The 23,201-nt window shown below is 38.1% G+C and overlaps 1 protein-coding gene across 1 annotated transcript in view; it reads left to right on the top strand.

Annotated features, from left to right (window-relative positions):
* The first annotated feature begins 355 nt into the window (after positions 1-355).
* The window catches only part of cacna1da (calcium channel, voltage-dependent, L type, alpha 1D subunit, a), an 88,982-nt gene continuing 66,136 nt past the window's right edge, over positions 356-23,201 (top strand). The window contains exons 1-3 of the mRNA XM_079857976.1: positions 356-642; positions 2,857-3,238; positions 8,640-8,745. Coding sequence (XP_079714102.1) covers positions 3,006-3,238; positions 8,640-8,745 — 339 coding nt within the window. The 5' untranslated portion in view covers positions 356-642; positions 2,857-3,005. The remainder of the gene's footprint in view (positions 643-2,856; positions 3,239-8,639; positions 8,746-23,201) is intronic.

Raw genomic sequence — 23,201 nt, 5'->3', positions numbered from 1 at the left:
GAACATAGCCTATATTTATATATTAAATTATATATAATGACTCAAATTAACTGATGAATCATTTTGTGAACGTTCATTTAAATTAATAAATTATTGATTGTAACCTATAGTAAATAGAATGAATTTTAACATACTATGAACAATAAGCTATATTAACAGCAGTTTTATATCAATATTGTTGGAATACAAAATATCCCCTAATCTAAAAAAATAGTGATAAACAGCATTTTACAAAAAAAAAAGAAGAAAAAAAAAGAAAAGTAAAATCCCGCATTGGGAACAACTGAATGATGACTCAAGTGAGATGATCCATTTGAGCGAACCGATTCTTTAAATGATTCAGAGTCCTCGTCACTAAAGTAAGCGCGGTTCGTGAGTGCACAGCCAGAGGGGGAGTTCAGCTCATTTCACCGTTCACCGACGCCGCGTGACGCTTCAACACGGGCAACGCGCGCCGAACGCGAGGAAGCTCTCGCGCTCTCTCACGCGCAAAATAACGAATGCACACTGATGAATTTGAATTTACCGTGTCAGATCGGACCTGAGCGTTTTAATCGATGTCGGAGTTTTATCTCTGGATATAAGCCGAATCATTATCATCAGCATCATCATCCTCAGCTGAAAGGAAAGACCTCATCAAAGGTACGATATTCACGCGGCGGCCTGGCATGTTTCTGGTTAAAAATGGATCTGTTTAACAAATGATGGAGTGCAATCATTTAGCATCCGTGTCAGACCTGAAAAGATGCTGATGATGCTGATGCAGTGGATTTTGCGCTCGTTTTGGTCCCGTTATACCTTTGATGCTGTCACTGCTTGTCATAATCAGTCGTTTAAAAAAAAAAAAAAAGAACAGTCGGAGACTATAAAGACGCATCACAGCTGTTGTAACTGAGCATCATTGGTATCATTTAAAGAAAGACACAGATTTGGCTGCCATATATGTGGAATATTGCATTTTTTGGGGGAAGAAACGCTACCGTTATTGCCTTAAAGTCACGAGCCTCTTTTTCTATACGCATTATGCATGTGTATGTCATCAAATATATGCATGAATGCATCATTGCCATGCGATGTTAGAATGACAATATGTCATTGTCCTTCATGGTAGTTTAAACATTAACGTCTAGGATCTATGGAAGCACAACAGGAAATGTTTAATTGCAAATGAAGGCATTTCTTTTCAGTCATGCATGGCGTTAGAATGACAAATATATAATATATGAGCCAATACAGGATACACTGCACTTAATGTCGTATATTATTAGTGTGAAGATTAACACTTATTGTATATGCAACGACAGCAGAGCATTTTCTTAAATTTGACATATTTGGATGCGATGTCTTAGGTTTACACGAAGACAAATGCTTAAAGGGAAATGTGTACAGGCGATATGACCTTTCCATGCATGTCTTCATTTCCTCTGCGGGGCCTAGTGGTTCAAGGACTCTGATGTATATGAGTGACATTTGTGTATCCCATAAGCCTGGATGTGTGTTTTTTTTTTTTTTTTTTTGCTTGTATTTGAATGCAGATGATGATTTTCTTTGCTGTTGTTTGCGGATAATGTCTGTTTGTGTGCTGGGATGTTGGTAGTGTGATTCTCTGCCACAATGCATCTATTTGCAGACTGGTTTTCATTGGGTCACGCTACACGCATTGATTTTTCCACAGGCTGTAACTTTTTTTGTGACATTATCCTAATAATACCTTTGTCATTCAAGAGTTATGTTTTGCCTTTCTTTTTTGCTGCCCTGGTTTGTTTTAAGCCTTTAAGTGTTTTTTTTTTTTTTTTAAGTTAGGCTATATGATATTTTTAGCTTACACTGGCACATTGTATATGGTCCTCGTAGTCTTGTTGCACTACCTCAGACTTTTCAATATTAGATGCTCCTGGTTTCATGGTTTTGATTTAGGATTTAAAGCAGTAAAACATGACAATTATGTCAGTAATGCAGTATTTGCATTTTGTGACAAGTTTGATGGCAAATGCCAAATGTCATGCATGCATCATGATAAGGAAGTTCAGAGATGTAGAATGAAGGCTAAAGGGATTGTTCACCCAAAAAAGAAAATTCTGTCATTAATTCCTCACCCTAATGTCGTTTCAAACCCATAAAACTTTCGTTCATCTTCGGAACACACGTGAAGGTCTTTTTGAAAAAATCTTAGTGCTTTCTGTCCCTCCATTGACAGCTACGCAACTACCACTTTGATGCTTCAAAAAGTTCATGAAGAGATTGTAACTAATCCACAATTGAGCGGTTTAGTCCAAATTTTCTGAAGAGACAGGATCGTTTATATAATGAACAGGTTTAATTCAGGCTTTTATTCACATATAAACACTGATCAGTGAACATAAACAGAAGCTCAACCGAACTTGCTTGAGGCGCCAGAACAAACCTCATTGGTTCTGAAGGTGAAGCTCAAACGTGCTGCGTAACACGAGAATAAACCCCATTGGTTCTCGCACGTCAAGCGAACATGTTTGAGCTTGCTGTCAATAGAAAGTACAGAAAGCTCTCAGATTTCTTCAAGGGCAACTTTTATGGTGGTTTTGAGTAAATGATAACATAATTTTATATTTAGATAAGCTATTACTTTGAATATATTTTTAATGTTTAGTCCCACGTCTTTCACACGTTGGGCTGCTCGCGATCCTTGGTTGAGACACTGGCCTTTAGTCCCAAAGACATACTGTATGCATCTTTTAGTCTTACACCCACATAGTTGCATAATATAATGTAGCGGTGAAGGAAGTCACTGCACAGCCTCCCACTATATTCTCTGCGCTTTCTCATGTTCTCTCTTTCAGACCACACGCATCCTCTTACTCTCCTCTCTATCTTTTACAGAGGCAAATTATGCCAGCAGTACCAGAGTCCCTCTCTCTGGTGACGTGCCAGCCTGTTGGTGAGACCCTCCGCTCCAGCGCCCACCCCTGTGCCCTCTCCCCTGGCAGGCCCATGCTGGTGGACGCCCTGCTCAGGTCTACGCCCGCACCATGAGCGCCAACGGCCCTGCTCCGCCTGCTGCGACTCCTGCCGCGCCCCCCGCAGCCTCCGTGCCTGTACCCTCGGTGGTACCGGTCGGCTCGCTGGCCCAGAAGAAGCGGCAGCAGTATGCCAAGAGCAAAAAACAGGGCAGTTCGGCCAACACACGGCCGCAGAGAGCTCTCTTCTGCCTCAACCTCAACAACCCCATCCGCCGGGCCTGTATCAGCCTCGTGGAATGGAAGTATCCTTTACCATCTGTAAAACATCGGTTTCTGTCAAGATCGACCAATATCAAAACTCTTTAGGTGTTCAAAATGTTCTCATATCCAAGTTTAAAGAGATTTAAAAAATGTTGTTCAAAACCTGTATGACTTTCTTTTTTTCTTATTCCACACAATGGAAGTTCCAGTGTTGTTTGGATCCCAACGTTCTTCAAAATAACGTTTGTGTTCTTCAGAAGAAAGAAATGCATGTAGGTTTTGAACAACATGATGGTAAGTAACTAATTCCAGAATTGTTATTTTTAGGTCAGCTGTCCCTTTAATATTTAGAGACAACTATATGTAAGCCATTTATAGGTTGAGTTCCGATGAAAAGTATACTGCCTTTGTGGTGCTATCAAACATCGCAGTTTGAACAAATCTAGACAATAAATTATTAATTCGACCACTGGTGTGAGTTGGAGGTGGGACTATCTGTTTGCTGACCAATGGAGGACAAGGGGAGTGTTCTGGAAGGTTGTTTGAAAAATGATGACGTATATTTGTAGGCCAACCCAGAAGTTAGCATCACCCTGGTTCTCTCGACAAAAACCCAATAGGATTTTTCCATTGACATTGAAAATAAGCTCTGTGACCAACAAAAGTTTATGAAGTTTTATCATGATAATCTTCACCAATGAACATAACGTTTATGAACTCTGAAGCTTAAATACAATCTCCAGAAGTAAAAAGCTAAACATAGACTATAAATTGCATGACAGCATGATGAAGTTTGATTTACCTGAAAACCTCTGTAGCAACTTGTTAGCAACTGCCCATTTCAAGACAAGTAAAAGCTTTTAAAAAAATCACAAGGGTGCATTACTGATGTATTTTAAGTCATAGAATAAAACATGAAAACAACTTGAGCTTGTATTCACCACAGACCTTATTTCAGGCATTTAATAAAAACCCATTTCAAAAAACCCATTCACTTCAGGCCGATGGAACCAGAAGCGCTAAAATGCTAACTCGTTTCTGGGTTTTGGCCAACAAAACGTCATAGCTGAAAGAAAAGTGGGCTCAAATATTTTGTATGCGTTTCATGGAAAAAATGGCGGCATACAGGTTTGCTTTGACAGAATGGTAATTTCTTTGCTGTATGTGTAGTGGATTGCTGTATATTCTATTTTAGCATTCGAACATGTGGTAAAAAATGGTGGTCTGCTGCTGTTTGTTGTTTGTAAATACGCTTTGAAGGTTCAATTCCTCAGGAAAACTAGCATATGGTGTGGTTTGCTTGTGGCCTGTGCTGAAAATAGTTGAAGGCAGGATGAAGTAATTGAGCGAATCATCAAAAGAACAGGTAAACAAATGAAAGTAGTCCACCTTTGCGCCTAGCAGACATCTCAGCTTGTGATCTTCAGTAGAAGCTTGTCTGGTGGTCTTTATTAGAGAGAAACTGTGTTCCCTGCAGTGAGGAGCACCTTAATCTCAAGCGCAAGTCAGCGTGTATAACTGAGCTTTGAAAAGAACATCTGTTCCCCGGCCACACGGGGAAGATAAAGGTGCAGTGGCTTCCAAGCTGCAGATCTCAAATGTATCTCTACAAGAGGGGATCTATAGACCTTAATCAGGGTAGCACCATGTTTAATTTTTGATAGGAATGAAAACGTGGCTGTGAGGAATAGAATAGCTGTTCAATTGATTGTACTGTTGTTTAATAACAATCCACTGTCAGTTAGGTGTGTAACAATATATTGTGTCATAATATATCACAATACAAAATGTATCATGGATAGTGACAGTGTATTGTGTATAGTTCACCCAAAAGGAAAATTACTGTGTGAGAAAAAAATTAAGTTTTAGTGTCCGTACTACATTAAACTATATATAATGTGTAATAATGCAATGGGGGAATATTTGTGGGTCCTGATAATGCCAAATGTCTTATATTACCAGTAAAAAGTAGCCTAGATTATTTTAAATACATTTAGCCAGTGACAGATTGCAAGCATTTTCGTCTAGAATAATTCTGTATTTTTAGCTTGAGAATTATGAATATTTTTATTCTGGTGTCAACATTGTCCTGTGCATTGGGTTATCAGCACCAAGTCCATGCCTATTCATTTCCACCCCCAATGTAATACCAAATTTAGCATTTTAATCAACAGTACATTTTTTGTTAACCTTTTACCTTATGTCTTGGAGTATCGCAATATCGTATCGTGAGTTCAGTATCGTGATATGTATTGAATCGTGACATGAGGGTATCATTATACCCCTGTTGTCAATAGACTTAATGAGAAAGTTTTGAAAGGTGTGAGTTAACACCTTTATACAGTGCGTGCCATTGTAAAAACAGTATGTCTATCCCTCACAGCATTGTTTTCATCTGTTAAATTCAATTTTGTCGTCTAACCTAAGGTCTATAGCCCAGGATATCTCGTTTTTCTTTTTGTTGTTGTCATTAGGGGTGTGACGGTTAGTATATAACCGTGAGACCGACGGTTATAGTTGAACACCGTCATTAGAACTCTATAACCGCCAAAACCGTGTTATTAAAATATTTTTACAAACATTTATCATAGAGAATGTTTAAATACTAATTAAAAACAAATGTTAACAGTCTGTGTTATTAATGGTCTACGTCGTTTCCAACTGTATTTGATTCTTTGCCAAGTACCCCTTGACCGACCGCCAATCATTTGAGATAGAAATAAAAGCTATGATATAGCCTAGTGATGTGCCATCATTATGAGATTTATTAAACAAATGAAAAACATTTGCAATAATAAACATTAGCAATGAACATTTGCAATCGGGAGACATGGTTTTTACCACTTAATGAAGTTTTGTTTTGTAAATTGTCAGACATGATTTTTACCACTTCATTAAGTTTTGCTTTTTAGAAAGCCTTTCTTTAAAGCGAATTTCATTTTGTACAAATTGTTTCTTAATTTTAATAAATGTTTCATCAACCAATTGCATGTATTTAATAAATAAAAAGTATATAATACAAATATAGGAGTGATATAATATAGGAGACAATATAATAACCGTGACATTGAGGCTCCGATGCGCCGCGTTCACTTGCATTGCATTGTGAAGTTGAACTAGAGGGCATCTCATCGTAAATGAATGAAACTCAGCGTAGGCCTATGCCTCATACATTAGCATTAAATATCTTTGCTAAATACTTTCTAGAACAGACAAGGGCTTTCTTGCGGCTCGCATCAGCAGAGCATTGCATCGTCCATAGACCACAAAACAATCAGCGGATGGCGGGCGGGTGCGGCTTTGAAATCTGGTCAAAAAACATTGGTGCGGATGATGAGTTATGTGATGCGGTTGCGGATGAAATAATACCCCATCCGCGTATCTCTATTGATAACAACATTGAGCACTACTCAAATATTAATTTTATTCAAACTAAGTTGTCCTATAACAGACGAACGTCGCAACCCCCCCCCCCCCCCCCCGGACGACGGTTATGTTACGAACGGTCACATTTGACTCACGTCATAACCGTCATCACCAATTCTGAAACCGGCACACCCCTAGTTGTCATACAATATAATATACAGTGAAAAAAGCAATGCAGATGTGAACATTTGTGTATGAACATGCCAAAGCTAATGTTAGCTCAGCGCTACCAAATTCCCAGCTAACAGGGAATGTTCTCAGAACTTTAGCTAACGTTCTGGCAAGGTTCTCTTAAAGTTATGAACAAGCGTTCTTCCACTAATGTTAACAGAATGTTCTTTCAAAGTTCTCTTTCTTTACTCAAGGGAACAATGGGAAAGTCAAAGAGAACTTTCCCCTGAATGGCGCATAATCCAACATTTTAGTGTCCTAGCTCATGGCCTAATAAGAGTATTTAGCAGTGTAAAATTAGAACATTGCGTTGTACTGGATTTAAAAAAACGCATTAAGTGAGTACAAAAAGTAATGCGAGACGCAACCCTCAATCTAGCACAAAATGTTCCCTTGACACAAAATATGCTTTTTTTGTGAAAGCAGAGTATAGATGTGTATTACGTTGAATGTTTAATGTAGACTGCAGCATTTTCAGGTCCTCTGACTCACACTTTTATTTACAATTTGTCTGTCTCACTAGCAGGAAAGCAGAGCGGCTGATTCAGTACTGTTGTGATGGGCTTTTTGCTGTTAAAACACATGCAAGCTTCTCACTGCTATTTCCTTCTGACCCTCTTGACCAAACACAAGATGAGATTTAGCTGGGCTGGGCTTAGTAATAAAGATGTACCGATGAACAGGGGCCGGTGTCAGAAATTGTTGAATATTTCGATGATATGTTTTTTTTTAGGCTTTTGTTTTCTGTGATGCTTTGAATATTATTTTCTTGACTTGTTATTAGTCTCGCGTAGCCAGACTTTAAGATTGATGGCAGAAGGTCTGGACTACGTAGCAGCATTCATTGGACAAGGACATGTAAAGCAACCAATCAGAGATTGTTTTGTTCAGCGTCATGCTTAGGGCTGTGAAAATGTGAAGTCAATGTCCCTACAATAACAGTGCGGCATGCAACTAATAAATAATTAATTCAAGAACCAAAAATACCTGTTTGCGAAACACCATAGTAGACGATTGGTAGATTTTGTTCTGAGAATTTCAAATCATCTAAAAGTAACAAAAAATGTATTGTCACGATGGCTTTGTTTCTGGGCGGACTGTTAAAGAACGCCACACACAAATCCTTGTTAGAAATCCTGTAGAATTCAACCAATCAGTTGAAGACTTTGAAATTCCTGAGGTGTTTCCCATTTTGTGTGCCTTATGCATCAGATGTTCAGCCAATTTTGACGTCTAAGACTGAGACTTACTAACATAAGTTAGAATGGTTTGGAAAGATACAATTATTTCCCCGGTTTCACAGACAAGTCTTACGCCTGGTCCCAGACTAAAATGCATGTTTGAGCTGTTTTAACTGAAAGCAACTTGTACTGACATATCTTAAAATATGAATCTGAAGATGCACATCAGTAATGTTTTTATTTATAAAAGCTACTTAAGTGCCCTAGTCCTGGTTTAATCTAAGCCTTGTCTGTGAAACCAGTCCATTAGGTTATAATCAATGTTTTTTATTTTTATTTTATTATATTTTTTACACACTTAAAAAAAGTATACTTTTTGTGGGGGAGCCAATGACAATATCAGTGCATTTCTGACAGAAATCGCATTTTTGAGCCTTGTTTAGTACATTTGAATCTAGCAAATTCAAGGGATGAGCTGAAATTCGACCTTGGAATTTCTTTTCTCTAGTTTTCGATGTACAGAACTGTTCTGTGTCTTGTTTGATTGATTCCAGTAGCAAATTTGACTTTTACCTTTACAAGAATGACTGAATGGGCATATTAACAGTCTCTAACTAGAAATATGTAATACTCTCTTTGTTCTACTCCTTAACTTTCACCTCAGGCCATTTGATATCTTTATTTTGATAGCGATTTTCGCCAACTGCATGGCCTTAGCTGTATACATCCCCTTTCCCGAGGATGATTCCAACTCAACCAACCACGACCTGGTGAGTAAACAACTTAAACCTTTTGACCTTTTAGCATGTTCCAGCTTGACCCCTGCCATGACCCCATGACCCCGCCCTCACATTAACTGGTGTGTACATCTAAAGATGGCTCTTAGGTCAAAGAGCATCTTCTACGGGGCGTATATGACATCGTTTAATGGACATTAAGCTCTTTCATTGTGTGCAGGTGTCTTTATAGAGCACATAGTTCTTGTGGCTTAAAAATATATAGTATCTTCTTTTAAAATAAAAGCAAATGAGGACGTCTTTGGCAAGGCAGGCCGGATTTCAGTTGTTTCATAATAATTTCTCCCTTCGACAACAGGCGAATGTCTTTCTCTCCTCAAACAGAGCCGCGGCATTGTGATTATACGTGTATGTTCCTGGAAGGACATCGAGGAAAATCTGTCTCATTATAATCTCGATGATCTTTTCTGAGAACAGATGCACGCTCAGCTCAGACATTTTCTTTTCAAACTTGCTTCTCTTCCTGTCGACAAAGCGCTTCTCTTGTACAGTTTAAATTGATCTGATTTTGCACTCTTTAGATTTATATTTAGACAAGCGGAGCATTTGGATCGCAGATTTGGTGAGTTTGGAGGGGGCGGATGTTCTTCGCCGTGCGTTGGACCGAGAGGACGATTGTGAGTTGAGATAAGACAGCTGTTCGATCTTGTAGCGGAGTGGAGCTCAGCACGAGGGCTTCGTGATTTGTGAATAGCTCTCTTGGCTACTGGCATGGTTTAATTTAGTGATTTAAACTCAGACAGGAAAGAGAAACGGCAGGCAGAGATGTTGTATCCTGGGTTTTTTCCCACAAGCACTTTGGGGCTGCGTTTGAGGAAGTGTTTCCCTTAACTGAGTTTGTATTGAAAGTTTCTTGAAATGTTCAAACTGTGCAGGGAATGTTTCTGATTAACTTTAATGTGCTTTTTCATTTGTAGTCTTACAAGTCATCGCTGTCATGAGGCCATGGGCCAGATTTACTTACAGCTTGCGCCAGCGCAAACCCTCTTTTGGTGTTAAAAACTACTGTCAGGATTTACTAAAAACATGCAGTGAAAAATTAGCGCTGAAAAGACGTGGACAGGGTTATTTTTGTGGCTCATCTTATTGCATATGCATTTGTAGGAGTTTCCCTTTCAGACACAAAATTGATGGGAGGAGAGAATTTAAAGGAATCATGCAAGGTGATTTACTGAGGTTTGCGCTAGTCAATTTACTGGTATTTGCCATTATTTAGCTACCACCCCAAAAAAGCATGTCTTTAACCAAATGATCCAGCTGTGTTGTTCAATTTACGAGTCTAATTTGCCCTGTTTAGTAAATCTGGCCCCTTGAATCTCCATAATGCATAATTTAATTTTTTTTTCATAAATCATTCCTATAATCATTATGTCTCTCTGTGGGTTTTGCAAATGTTTAACCAATGGAAAGTATTAAAAAAGAGCTTGTGACTAATCCTCATAACTCCACACCGCCTCTATCATGAATGAAGTGCCGCGCGCAGTTTGGTCCGTCTTTGCTTGTTTGCAATGCAATGGTAAATGAAGAACTGTTTGTTTGAATATGTTCAGAATTTTCATATACTGTATGGCTAATATTTTGTATATTTGAGGAGCGGAGAAGAGTCTTAGTCTAGGATTTGTGGGCGAGTCACAGCCCATGCTGTCTTAAATAGCCATGCGTAGCACTTCATCTTTAATAACATGAGATTTTGGCCAAATGACAGAAAAAAACTGAGCAACTGATGAAACCGTAATGCAATGCACTTTCTGTCTCGTTCTAATGACGGACAAAACACTTGTCATATATTCACTGGTCAAAAAACTTTTGGTAAAATGTCAATAATATATTGATACATGCAAGTGTCTGACCACATATAAAGCCACAATATAAACTTTTACAGTTACAATACAATATGTAATCATTTAAAGAATATATTTTTTTCCATCTTCTGAAAAGTAGCAGTTTTGGACGTACGAGGTTTCCACTCGACGGCAATGAAATGTGACCATCTGCACCACCATTATGGTACAGTTCAGATTACTGTAAAGCTCACACTGAGCAGGGCATTGTTCTTTCAGCGCACACATGTGACAACAATACACGTCCAACAAACATCCTTATCGGTCGTTTTGTGGCGGCTGTGTTATCTCATCCGTCTGCTGTCCCATGTGTGTGTTAAACAGCAGTAGGTAATCGCGAGGCAAAATTTCATCAGAATCCCAGCAGGCATGATAACATACATCACCTGTTCTTTCACACGGATGAGCAGAGGTCATGCTGGGGAGCCTGTAGCCTATAGTTAGCATATAAACTGCACCATGCACGGTCAAGCTCTAAAGATGTGCTTTTATCTTTGTGGGGTTTTTTTTAATTTTTTTATGTTACTAGGTAAAGCATCACTGTTAGTATTACTCATCCTTAAGGGTAGTGATTTAAATAAACCCTTTACCATAAGTCATGCTGTTTTAAGTATTTTGATGATTTTCACCTTGCGGATGATAAAACTAATAAAAATAAAATAAAATCTAGAGACCCAGGGCCGGATTCACAAAATTTTCTTAAAGTCCCCCTGTGTTGAAAATCAAGTTTTTTATGTTGTTTAGATGTTTATGTGGTGTTTTTAAATACACTTTAAGACATACCATGTGCAAATTCATTAGTCAACACCATTGCTGAGTATTTTCTCCTTAAAACTGCAGTGAACAAACTACCTTGTAACCAATCACGTCAATGTGCGGGCGGGCTTTAACATATCATCATCATCATCATTACTCTGCTGTGAAGCAGGGGAGTCTCGAGAAGCCAGGTTATCCCTGTATATTTTTCTGTTGATATAGAAAAATGGGTACATATAGCAATATAGCTTGTAAATATGATGTATATTACGATTTTATGATGAACGATATATGTTGTTCAAAGCTTTTCTAAAGATACTGATTGTTAGAAGGCAGCTCACTGACTCTGAGATGCAAATGGGAATATGGTTTGTGCAACATTAGCAGCACATTATTAGCTTTTTGATAATGTAGTCAAGCCAAAGGCTAATCATATTAATTGCTGTTATGTGTCTGAAGAGAGTGATACATAAAATGCATTACCATTCTGATACATCGACTTGTGTATGAATTGACCAAGTGGATCTCTGAGCTGGTGTGAGTGAGTGGAGGCGGGGCTAATTTGCATATTCATTGATCTGCGTTTACTAAATGAGGCAAGGGTGTAGATTTACATTCAAGCTATTTTAAGGCATGAATTTTTTTCACTGGGAAAAAAAAAACGTTTAAATATGTAATTTTGTTGATCAAAGATGAGTTTAAAGGGATAAAATTATTGACTACGGGGACTTTAAGACAAAACTTGAGAAGAATTTGAATTCATCGTAAATTGTCGTAAATTACCTCTTAAAAGTAAGGATAACCTCCAACTTGTCTTAAATTAAAGTCATAAACAAACATTCTTCTAGTAACATTAATAGAATGTTTGTTCAAATAATTTTCACAAAACGTTAACATAAAAACATTAGTTAAAATGTTAACAGTTAACAATGTTTTTTTAGTTGGAAACATTTTAGTTGGATGGTTGTCTAACCTTTTTTTAAATGTTAGAACGTTCCAATAATCAAGAAGAATCTTATTAAAAAACATTTTAAAAACTTTTGAACATGCAGAAAATATTCAGAAACAATATAACTTAATCTCAGAACATAGTTTGGATATTACTATTACTGGGGATGTGCACGAGTACACTGAAGTGAAACCAGTGATCGATAATATAAACAATGATTAGCCATGATTATGCGTGACATGATTTTTTTGTTCAAGATAGAGAGAAAAAGAAAGAGCAGGTACTGACAAATAATCTACTGCCCACTGACATGGTTTTAAAGCTATAGCTATGCAATGGTTTTGACCTTCAAATGTCTTGAAATACACATGTAGATTAGAGAAATCAAAATGTTCTCCACTGAACCCCCCTAACCACCGCAAATTTGGGACCTTTGTGATTTTAAAATCGTGCCCATGGCCCTAAATGGCTTGCAAAGGTTTTGAAGGCTGATGTCTAATAGAAAGCGAGGAATCGAAATAAATGGGTACAACCTAGCAGCACATTCCTGCTTCTCATAATACCATGCAAATGAATTCAGAGACTGTCTATTGCTGATTTTAGCACCACAGAGAACACCTCATACACCACAGGACTGCATGAGAACTGCTTTCAAAGAACAGAGAGCACAGAAATAGCGTCAGTGGCACAGATCAAGCATTGTTACTGACTACAAGGCAGGTTGGTTGGTAATTCTCCTCTGAAAGTTTTTTTTTCTCAGCTGAGCTTTAGTTTAAATTGTGGTTTTAGATGCAGCTCAGGGGAGTTTCATTTAACACAGACTCCAATTAGAGGGTTGGACCAGTTTAGGATCAAGCGTCTCTTAGTCCATACAAAATTTAAGTGTTTTTCAAAGCAAAACTTTATCACAGAGCTCACACAGACAACCCATTTCCACATCTGAGCAAAATTTCCAGCTAATAGTTTTCCAGGGTGCTTTTAATCCTGATCTAGAGCGTGTTCATTATACGCAACACTTTCATTCAAAAATCAGTGAGATTTTTTTTGTTTTAATTAATATTTTTATTCACCAAGGACGCATTAAATTGATCAAAAATGAGAGTAAAGATATTTATAATGTTCCAAAATATTTCAATTTCAAGTAATTGCTGTTCTTTTGAACATTCTAATAAAGGAATCATGAAACAAATGTATTCCACTAAAACATTAAGCATCTGTTTTCAGCATTGATAATATTAAGAAATGTTTCTTGGACAGTAAATCAGCATATTACAATGATTTCTGAGGGATTTTGTGACACTGAAGACTGGAGTAATGATGCTGAATAAATTACATTTACAATATATTCAAATATTTACAGAAATATTTACAGTATTACTTTGATCAAATAAATCAGTTGATCTGATCTGGAGTAGCACCTGAAATTTTGTTGTGTCAATACACTGTATTTATACAATGACAAATAAAGCTTGAACTTAAATGCAGCCTTAATGAGCATAGAGACTTCTTTCAATTTTTTTTAAATAATCTTACTGACCACAAACTTTTGTCCGGTATTTACGCGTAGAATGAAGTAGAATAGTGCAGAAATACAGTATGTGAAATGGGATAGACCTCATGTGTTTTAGTGACCACCTGTTTAACGCTACACAGTTATGAATAATGTAAATGCTTCTCAGTGTATATTACAGCAGCCATGCATCTTTTCATTCGCCATTCTGCCACTACTGAACAACAATAACGTCTGTACTGTGTTATGGGATGTTTCTATGCCTCCTTTTATGCATGAGTTCTCTGCTTATTAGGTGTCCTATTTCTAAGGGACTGCATTACCCAAAGGTCTCAGCTTTCATTTGGCCTTTCTAGGTGTTAAAGGGTTGAGTATTGAAGTATAGAAAGTGAAAACTCTCATAGGAGAGTTCCTGGTTCAAAACAAGCGGATTCATTTGGATTGTAAGGGGTGGTTTGAACCTTTTCTAACCCGTTCCATAGGACATGTAAACACTTGTGAAACATGTGAAAAACTGGAACTTTCTGTGCATGTTTAATGGCGTGGAAATGGCATAATGGCATATGACGCACGGAACAAGCTTTTGTTGAATATGTAAGGGATAATCCACGCTAGCTGTGCATTAAACAATTTTAATGCGTGATGTGGAGGCGAAGAACCGCCCAATGCAAAGTGCATTAAAATCGTTTAAGGCACAGCTAGCCGTGGATTGTGCCGTTTATACCATGGTCATTTGCCAGAATTTACAAGTTAAAGCTGTTTTTGATGTTTGCAGCGCAATATTTATCAGTTACAGCTCGTTAGATCTAGTATTCTGCCCGTTTTAAATCAAACACAGACATGTAGTGCGAATTACAAGATTACATTTATTTGAATGAATGAATTATAGCATTTATTTGAATTATATTTAGAGAGAGATTTGCATGTGAAGCTGTGATGTTACTTCAAAAACAGCGGTTTCCTCGTCGCTGAGAAATATAGTGTAGCGAAGTCACGTAGCTATTTAATTAATAAGTCACGGGGTAGCGTTGATGTTTCTATGTGTGTGCAGCGTAATCTCCGATCTATGTTCAAGCATATATATTCACTAAGCTGTAAAAGTGCAAGCTCAATGAATTCTGTGCTCTTGCAAAAACTCCCATTATAATAAAAAAGCTGTCTTAATTGTTCAATTAATCTCTTATTTACATCGTGTTTACATTTAGTTGGTTATAATGAAAGAATTTGCGAGCTAGCATTGAACAAAACAAAATGCATTTAGTTTTGCATTTTCAGCGGTGTTAAGCGGATTCTGATTAACTTACTAAGCATTAAAACACATCCGGAATGACTGACGTTAGCTTCAATTAGCCGAAGCAAGTCGATCACGGGGATGAAGGGTGTATGGCAGGGTGACGCAGTGTCTCATTTTCTTCTCGGGAACTATGGTTACAGTTGTAACCTGAGACGTTTCCTTTCGAGGGAACTTGTGCTGTGTTGATGACGCTTTGGGAACGATAATGCCCAGACGCTATGCTTACAAGTGCCTGTCTATGTGAATACTGAGAGCACAACTAAGACATGAGCACCTGTGAACCCGGGGCAGTGCCCAGGTCCAGGTTGTAAAACCTTACAAATGTGAGTGGAGAGGACCATTCTGTCGCATGCCACATCTTGTAGTGATACCTCCTTATATAATAAGGCTTTCTAAGCTGCCATACTCCTGTCCTGGCCTAAGAGCACCACGGAGGAAAGGTGTCACCAACGGGTTTCTCCCCAGGGATAACACCACCCAAAGGGACATGGTAGGCAGCTAAGGCCGCCATTTACACCTTCAGTGTGAAAAGGGATAACCCTGTGGAAAAACAAACCTGCAGTAACTCCAGCACTGTACCAATCGGGCAGTTAACTGGTTCCCACTGTCGAGATCTGCACCATGAAGTGAAAACCTTCCGATTCAATGCATACAGTTTCCTCGTGGAGGGAGCTCTGGACAACCTCGGTTGAGAGACCAAAGTCGATGAGTTAGGCCCCCTCAGAGGCCAAACCCACAGGTTCCATATCTCTGGGCGGGGTGAGGGGTCACGCCTCCCAATTGAGACAGAAGGTCCCCCCTGACTGGAATCTCCAGGGGAGAGCCGTTGAGGAGGGACGCCAGGTCTGAGAACCATAATCGGCTCGGCCAGTACGGCACTACTAATAGTAGACTTATTCCGTCCCAACGGACCTTCTCCACAACTCCTGGGAGCAGAGCAATCGGGGGAAAAGCGTACACACGTAGCTTCGGCCATGTCTGTACCATAACATCCAGCCCCAAGGGAGCTGTGTGAGGGAGAAACAAAGTGTGCAGTGTGTCGTATCCTGAGATGCAGACAGATCCACTTCTGCTTGGCCGAAAAACCTCCTATATACCCTTCACCACCTCGGGGTGAAGTTTCCATTCCCTGGGCCTCAGCCCCTGCCTCGACAGGATGCTCCTAAGTTTTGGTACTCTGGAATGTATAATGCTCTAAGGTAGAGCTGTTTTCCTTGGAACCACAGGAGAATCTGGTGTGCCAGTTTGCATAGCGGACACGGACACAGACCCCCTGATGCTTTATATAAGAGACCACTGATGTGTTGTCTGTGCGAACATGCACATGATGGCCTCTCAGGTCTGGGAGGAAATGCTTCAACACTGTGAAGACAGCCATCATTTCTATTTTTGGGTAAACTAACCCTTTAATTAGATAAAGTACTATTACTAGAATAAAGTACTAGAATTTTCAAATCATTTATTGCTTATCGGCCATAGATTAAAAATAATTGGTATTGGCCATAATTTCAATTTTGGTGCCTTCCTATTGTAAACCTGAATTTTTTTTTTTTTTTTTTGCTTGTTTATGAACTGAAAGATTAGTTGAAATAGTTTCTGTGGTAATCGACAGCATCTGTTGCATATACATATTGAGCCCTGAACATTCTTTTAAGACTTTTATTGATTACTAGTGCATCAAATTAAATGAATTATAATGCAAGTACCATATATTACAAGCAATTTGAAAAACTGTTCAAAAACCTGAAGATGACTTGCATTTACATTTTGCACTTTTTGAAAGATTAGAAATTACATAATTGCATATTCCAACTTTGTGTTGTCTATGGACTACTTGCACAATTACTTCCTGGTTCTAGTTAGTACATATCGGGAGTTTCCGGTTAGAGCGTTCAGCGCACCTCCATACATGAGAATGCAGATTATCACTATGTTTTATGGCTGCCAGTTGATTAAAACAATGAATAATGATCTCTGTATTAATTATCTTAAGCCTGCTGAAATGTTCCTATAAATATATTTTCTTTCCAACTGTGCATTCTGAATAATAAACAGGCTAAATATATTTATCCACTAATCTGCAGCAGTCCTATGAAAATGATATACCTGTTTGCAAATTTGCTCGTCTTCTCATAAACAGTTTTTTTTTCATACCTATTGGGTTTACATTTTTAAATGAAATTGACTATTAAAAGGATTGCTTGTGTGCGCTGGTGTTTATTCCAGTCTTTTAAAATGGGGTGCCTGAGGTGCCTGTAACAATGTTAAATAGGCTAGGCTATTTAATCAATAACGTACACAGCGTAGAGGAGAATGACAGTCAACTACTTTGAATATTATAGCATTTTGGGCATAAACATGTAAATAGTGAAAAGATCGACATTGAAAAATGACACAGAATGATTAAAATATTTAATCCAAATAAATAAATGTTTGTGTTTCGTACTGATGTTATTCATCTGTTCTCACGCGGTCACTAGTTTAGACGAATACTGACACCCTATGGTGAAATAATGGCGTATTTTTAACAGCCGCTTGCTTTCTCAGATCGGTTTGGGTTGGATTAAAACTTCATGTGCCGATAAGTTTGGAAAATTCTGATCTTTTCTAAAATTCAAATTTCGAAATCTTATTGCGGACACTCATTTTAGTTGACGTTTGTTCAACTCATTGACCACAGTACACTGAAAGTAAACATAACCGGAAATAAGTGAGACGTACTATTTCCAAACGGAAGTGCGTCACGAAGCTCAGTGCAAATGGTCCATTCCGACCCATAAGAATTTTGCTTCAAATAGATCATGCGTCAGTTGGCCAAAAAAGGAACATCTTGAGTCGAGTATTTGAGAAGCAGTCAACACATCCTGAAGCCCCAAGCTCTCTCTCCACTAATGACGTACAGTACCTGTCTGAGTCAAACATTCCCTAGACAAATATTCTCTACAATACTTGTCCTGCCGTTACCCTTCTTTACATACAATATGCCACTCAGAAATGTGGTTTTCAGCATGTATGAGTAAGGAAAGCCATAATTTGGTACCTGGTGCACAAGGCGACACACAACCTCTTTAGACACTCACATTTCTTTTTCAGACACAAACATAGATGTGGGGTCTGGAATAAGGTTATTCCTGGCTGTTTCTTGCACTAGATTGAAGGCTCCAGGCAGCTCCTGCTGAACACTGCTGTGTACGAGCGTGCCCTTTTCATAGCCAATAATATTCATATTCTCCAACCTTTACCACACACACACGCGCATGTCATGTTGTATATCACGGAGGAAACATTACATTCACTTTTGTTGTTAAATTAAGCTAATTATTATTACTACACCATCACGTTACCCCTTGCAGGCATTTTTCCATGTAAAATAACTCTTACAAAAATACAATACCATAGTACAGTGATTATAATGGGCTTCTGACATGATATTTCGTGCTCTGATATACAGCATTTGCCTGCAATGTGACAATTTTAACTGCAGTTTGTTTATAATTAATTGTGCATGTTGTGTTTATGATCTCTTATTTTTTGACAGACTACATGGAATACATGAATTTGTCACATTTGAGTGAACTACAAAAAAGCTAGGTGATGTTATGACTTGTTACAGCACCTAAATATACGTTTGACTTTATAAATATGTACGGTGGTCTAAAACTTGTAATAATTATGCTTTTCAGTGTTTCTGAAACAAGTCTCTTCTGCTCACCAAGGCTCAATTTATTTGATCAAAAAATACAGCAGTGATATTTTACATTTATTAGAATGATTTCTGAAGGATCATATTTTCAGTTTTTAAATGTTAATAATATTTAACAATATTACTGGTTTTACTATATTTTTCATCAAACAAATGCAGCCTTGTTGAACATAAGAGACTTTTTTCAAAAACATTTAAAAAGAATTCCAATCTTTTGACCACCAAAATTTTAACTTAAAATCATGTTTAATAATTTTTCAATATAGATTTATGTCATAATTTACTCCGAGGTACTCAGACAACAACAACAACAACAAAACATTAGACCATGCTACCAGTGTCTGAAAGTATTTTTTATATTTTTTTGTATTTGTTATTTATTTATTCAGAGATATTATATGCCCCCTGTGGTGGATTTAATGAGACTCTGAGGGCATTTTTTTTAACTATGTAAAACATGCACCATTTATGTCAAATACTTCAACTTCATCTAAATAAATGTTCCATCTGAATAATTAATATGATTAACTTGGCTTAGAATTTAATGTTATGTATACGATTTTGTTCATAGAATAATGAAAGCATTGAGCTCTTTGTCTCACACAATTTGAATTTGCTGGCATTTTGATCACTTTTGGTGGCATTTTTGCCACAAACGCCCCTTTTTATCTTTGCATTGAATTTGCTGGCATTTTGATCACTTTTGGTGGCATTTTTGCCACAAACGCCCCTTTTTTATCTTTGCATGTCAAGAAAACTTGGTTGTACTATGGTACTTTTTTTAATAGCAAATCTCTTTTCCTTTGAGGACCATGAGGTTGACCACAATTTAGATTTTTCCATTTATCCCTGCAAAAAAGGACAGCAAACACAACACACTCTGGCATACGTAAGCTTTACACCAGCATTTTCACACAGTTGTCAGGTTTAACCTACATTAGAGTCACTGTGAGATTAAAATAGAGCAAAATGATTTGAGATGAAATCAGCCCCAAGCGAAAACTGCACCATAAGGGTGAACCAGAACCAGAACACGGTTTTGCTTTGAAAAACGCGAGACTCGGGCAGTGGAATGGGGAAAATCGCAAGGTCTCGAGACGTCTTTTAAAAGTTGAACTTATTTTTACTTGAGCGCCACGTTTTTAGAATGCCATGTCATGCGCGAGACACTGCAAAAGACACAAGATGTGAGCGCAGCGGTCAAACACGTCCGCCTAGCGCGTGTTTACATAGAAAAAAAGAATGGAAAAGTAGTGCAGTGGAATGGAAAAACATGTTCTGTGTGAACGACCCCTAAGAAGTATGAGGGAAAAAACTGATGTTAAATGTTTACTTCACTGAGAGAAAACAGAGAAAAAAGGCTTCCCCTTTGCAAATAGATAGGAAAACTTCAACACCCATAATGCACTGGGCATGTTGCTGTCCAAGGCCGTTCCCACCAGTGCTATGGATACGCTTACCAGAGTCGAATACCCCCTTGCTTTAGAAGGAAATACTTCTTTGCAAACTTTTAGTCCTGATGGTGTCGACTTGTATTGTTCCCGGGTGCACGAATTCAAAGAGTAAACATTTAGCGCGAGTTACTCTCGGTTTCCAGTGAAGGATCCAGCATGTTGTAGGTTGTAGGCAGCGGCTAAAGGCTGCAAAGAATCATAAATGTAGAGAGAACGTGCAACGGAAAATCTGAAAAACCTGTGTTTGTAGTCAGCATTTAAAACTGGATGACCTTGTATTTTAGGCCAAACAGAGGGGAAATCTGAAAGAAACTGCTATCTGTCAGTTCCGCATAATGCTGTTTAAAGAGTAGGCAAAGTACATAGCAATTTTCAGTGATAAGCCTAGCCTTACAATAATAATAACTGTTCCTTCAATAGCCCTTTGTTGATCTGGCTGTCCTTGGGCAGGGATACAAAATGTGGAAGTATAATCTGTAGTTTTCACAAAAGCCCTTGAGCTGTCAAACACGTCCAGCGGACTTTAGCTGTCAAATAAACATGATTTTCTCAGTCCAGCCATGTAACACGGAGAACGAGTGAACATTGTTCATTTGCATATACTACCGACATTGTAACAATACAAAGCTGGTTGAAAAAATCGGTGAAGTTACACTTTAAGCATAAACCTGTTTAGGAGGAGAAGCCGTAGACTTCTCTGAGGTAAGCCAGACGTGTGTGTGTGTGTGTGTGTGTGTTTGTGTCTGGCTGTGTCTCTGGACCCCAGTGGTGATGAAGGCTGAAGTGTATGTTTAATCACTTAGCTAACCGCTTATTTTCACCAGATGCGCTGACTTCCCAGTGCTCTTTATCTTGGTGTGTGTGGGTTTGACGCTTTGGAAAGCCTCTGTCCGTTCATGTGTATATGCATGTGAAATATTGATGGGAATCTTTGATTTTGTGTGCCACACTGAGTATATGTTTTATATGTATTTCGATTAGTAGGATTCTGTGTAATGGAGTGTGTGAAAGGAGAGAGAGAGTGAGTCATATGGAGTTTGGTGTCTAGTTTGCTCTCAATGCATTTTATATATGCATTTTATATACTTTTTTATATATTTAATATTTTCACTTATTGTTTTTTCTTTTCTTTAATAACATGCATTTACAGCATTTAGTGAGGACTCCATGTAATGCAGTTTTCTATGGAAGCTTGTTTTCGCCCCTGAATAAAAAAATTAAAGTTAATTTTATCGCACAATTCTGACCTTTTTTCTGAAATGGATGATTTAAACGCAATTGTGTGTTATAAAGTCAGAATTGTAAGATATAAACTCGGACAGCAGTAGGAAAATTAGACTGCTGTCACGATAAGAGCTAATGCACGGATCCAATATATTGATACACATATTTTTTCTCTCAACTGTTTACGTTTACTTAAGACATAACTGACTATGTTTCTGAGGATACTTGCCAAGATGGGCATTTTGACATAATTTTGTTTGAATATGTCAGTTCAAGCACAAGAAGACGTGAAAGTGAACAAATTTTTTTTTATTTGCACGCTGGATGAGATGCAGATTTCTGGAAGGAGATCCCTTTTGTGTCTTCTTGCATTTCCGTGAAAACTCATCTGTCCCGAGCATCGTGCATGTTTGTTCGCGTTCATGTTCTCAGAAGCATTGTTAGAATTCATAAAAATGTTACAGGCCAACTGCTGATTTACAACTTTTCATACACTCGCCAACACTGATTTTTACTCTCATTTGGCGAGTGTTCATTTTAGGCCTTATGTGTAACTATAGATAGTGCTGCTGCTCTCTGTGTAAATGCATCTTTGGCATCAGCACTCTGTCCTGGCTGAGTTTTCCTCAGGTGATCTCGTGCTCAGGCATAAATAAGCGATCTTGCTCATAGGCATCGAGTCACGTCAGATTTCAGAATCACACTTACTAACACGCAGAGGCACTCGCTGGGGCTCACACGCACGTAATAGATGCAGATACACCCATACAATAAAAGCCAATTTATTTTTGGTATTTCCTGCAACTGCAAACAGGCTTTATTTGTAAAGGTGGCTGTAAATAAGTTGATTAGTGATCTAGAAAAATGGATTCTGGATTATTATAAGGATTTCTGTCACATGTTGGACCGAAAGAATTGTCCATGTGTTAAGTGTATCATAACTTGCTTTATAGAAGAAGCGCCTATTATGACTAGCTAGTGACTTTTTTCGTTACAAAGACATCGCTAGATACACTAGTAGTTTACTAGATGTGTTCGAACTCTTGCAGTTCTGACTTCTCTGCTGATGTTTGGATACAATTCAGCCTTATTGGGTCTTCTTGTTGCAAGATGTTTTCTGCATGAATAGAACATCCATTCACTTATTAGGAGATGGTGGGATGCATTTTTTTAATGTTTGGTCAACTGGTTTCATTTTATATTTATGTATGTATATGTATGTATATGTATGTATGTATATATATATATATACACACACACACACACACACACACACATATATATATATATATATATATATATATATATATATTTATATATATATATACACACACACAGGGGTTTAAAAAATGTACAAAATCTTACCAGCAGCTCTTGTCCATACAATGAAAATGAATGGCCATGGCAATCCCTGCTTCCCTTCCACTTTCATTGTATGGGAAAGAGCTGCTTCTGTTCAATGAATTAAAAAGAAAGTTGGGTGACTAAATAATAGGGGCAGTTACAGGAACTTAGTTATAGGAACTAGCGACCAGGGCGGTTCCCAGAAAACGTAATGTTCCCCTAGGGCCATTTTCCTAGTTGCATTCACACCACCAGTAGGAATTCGGAAGTGACGTAAACCGCCCTTGTTGTTGTGACTTTTATTTTGACAGCGTGTCAGGCGGGCGCTGGTGTTTTGCGTGTGTTTGGCCAATC

The sequence above is a fragment of the Squalius cephalus genome (genome assembly GCF_949319135.1).
Source record: "Squalius cephalus genome assembly, chromosome: 22".
Lineage (NCBI taxonomy): Eukaryota > Metazoa > Chordata > Actinopteri > Cypriniformes > Leuciscidae > Squalius > Squalius cephalus.
The sequence above is the reverse complement of the archived record's forward strand: the minus strand, read 5'-3'. Positions and strand labels throughout refer to the sequence as shown.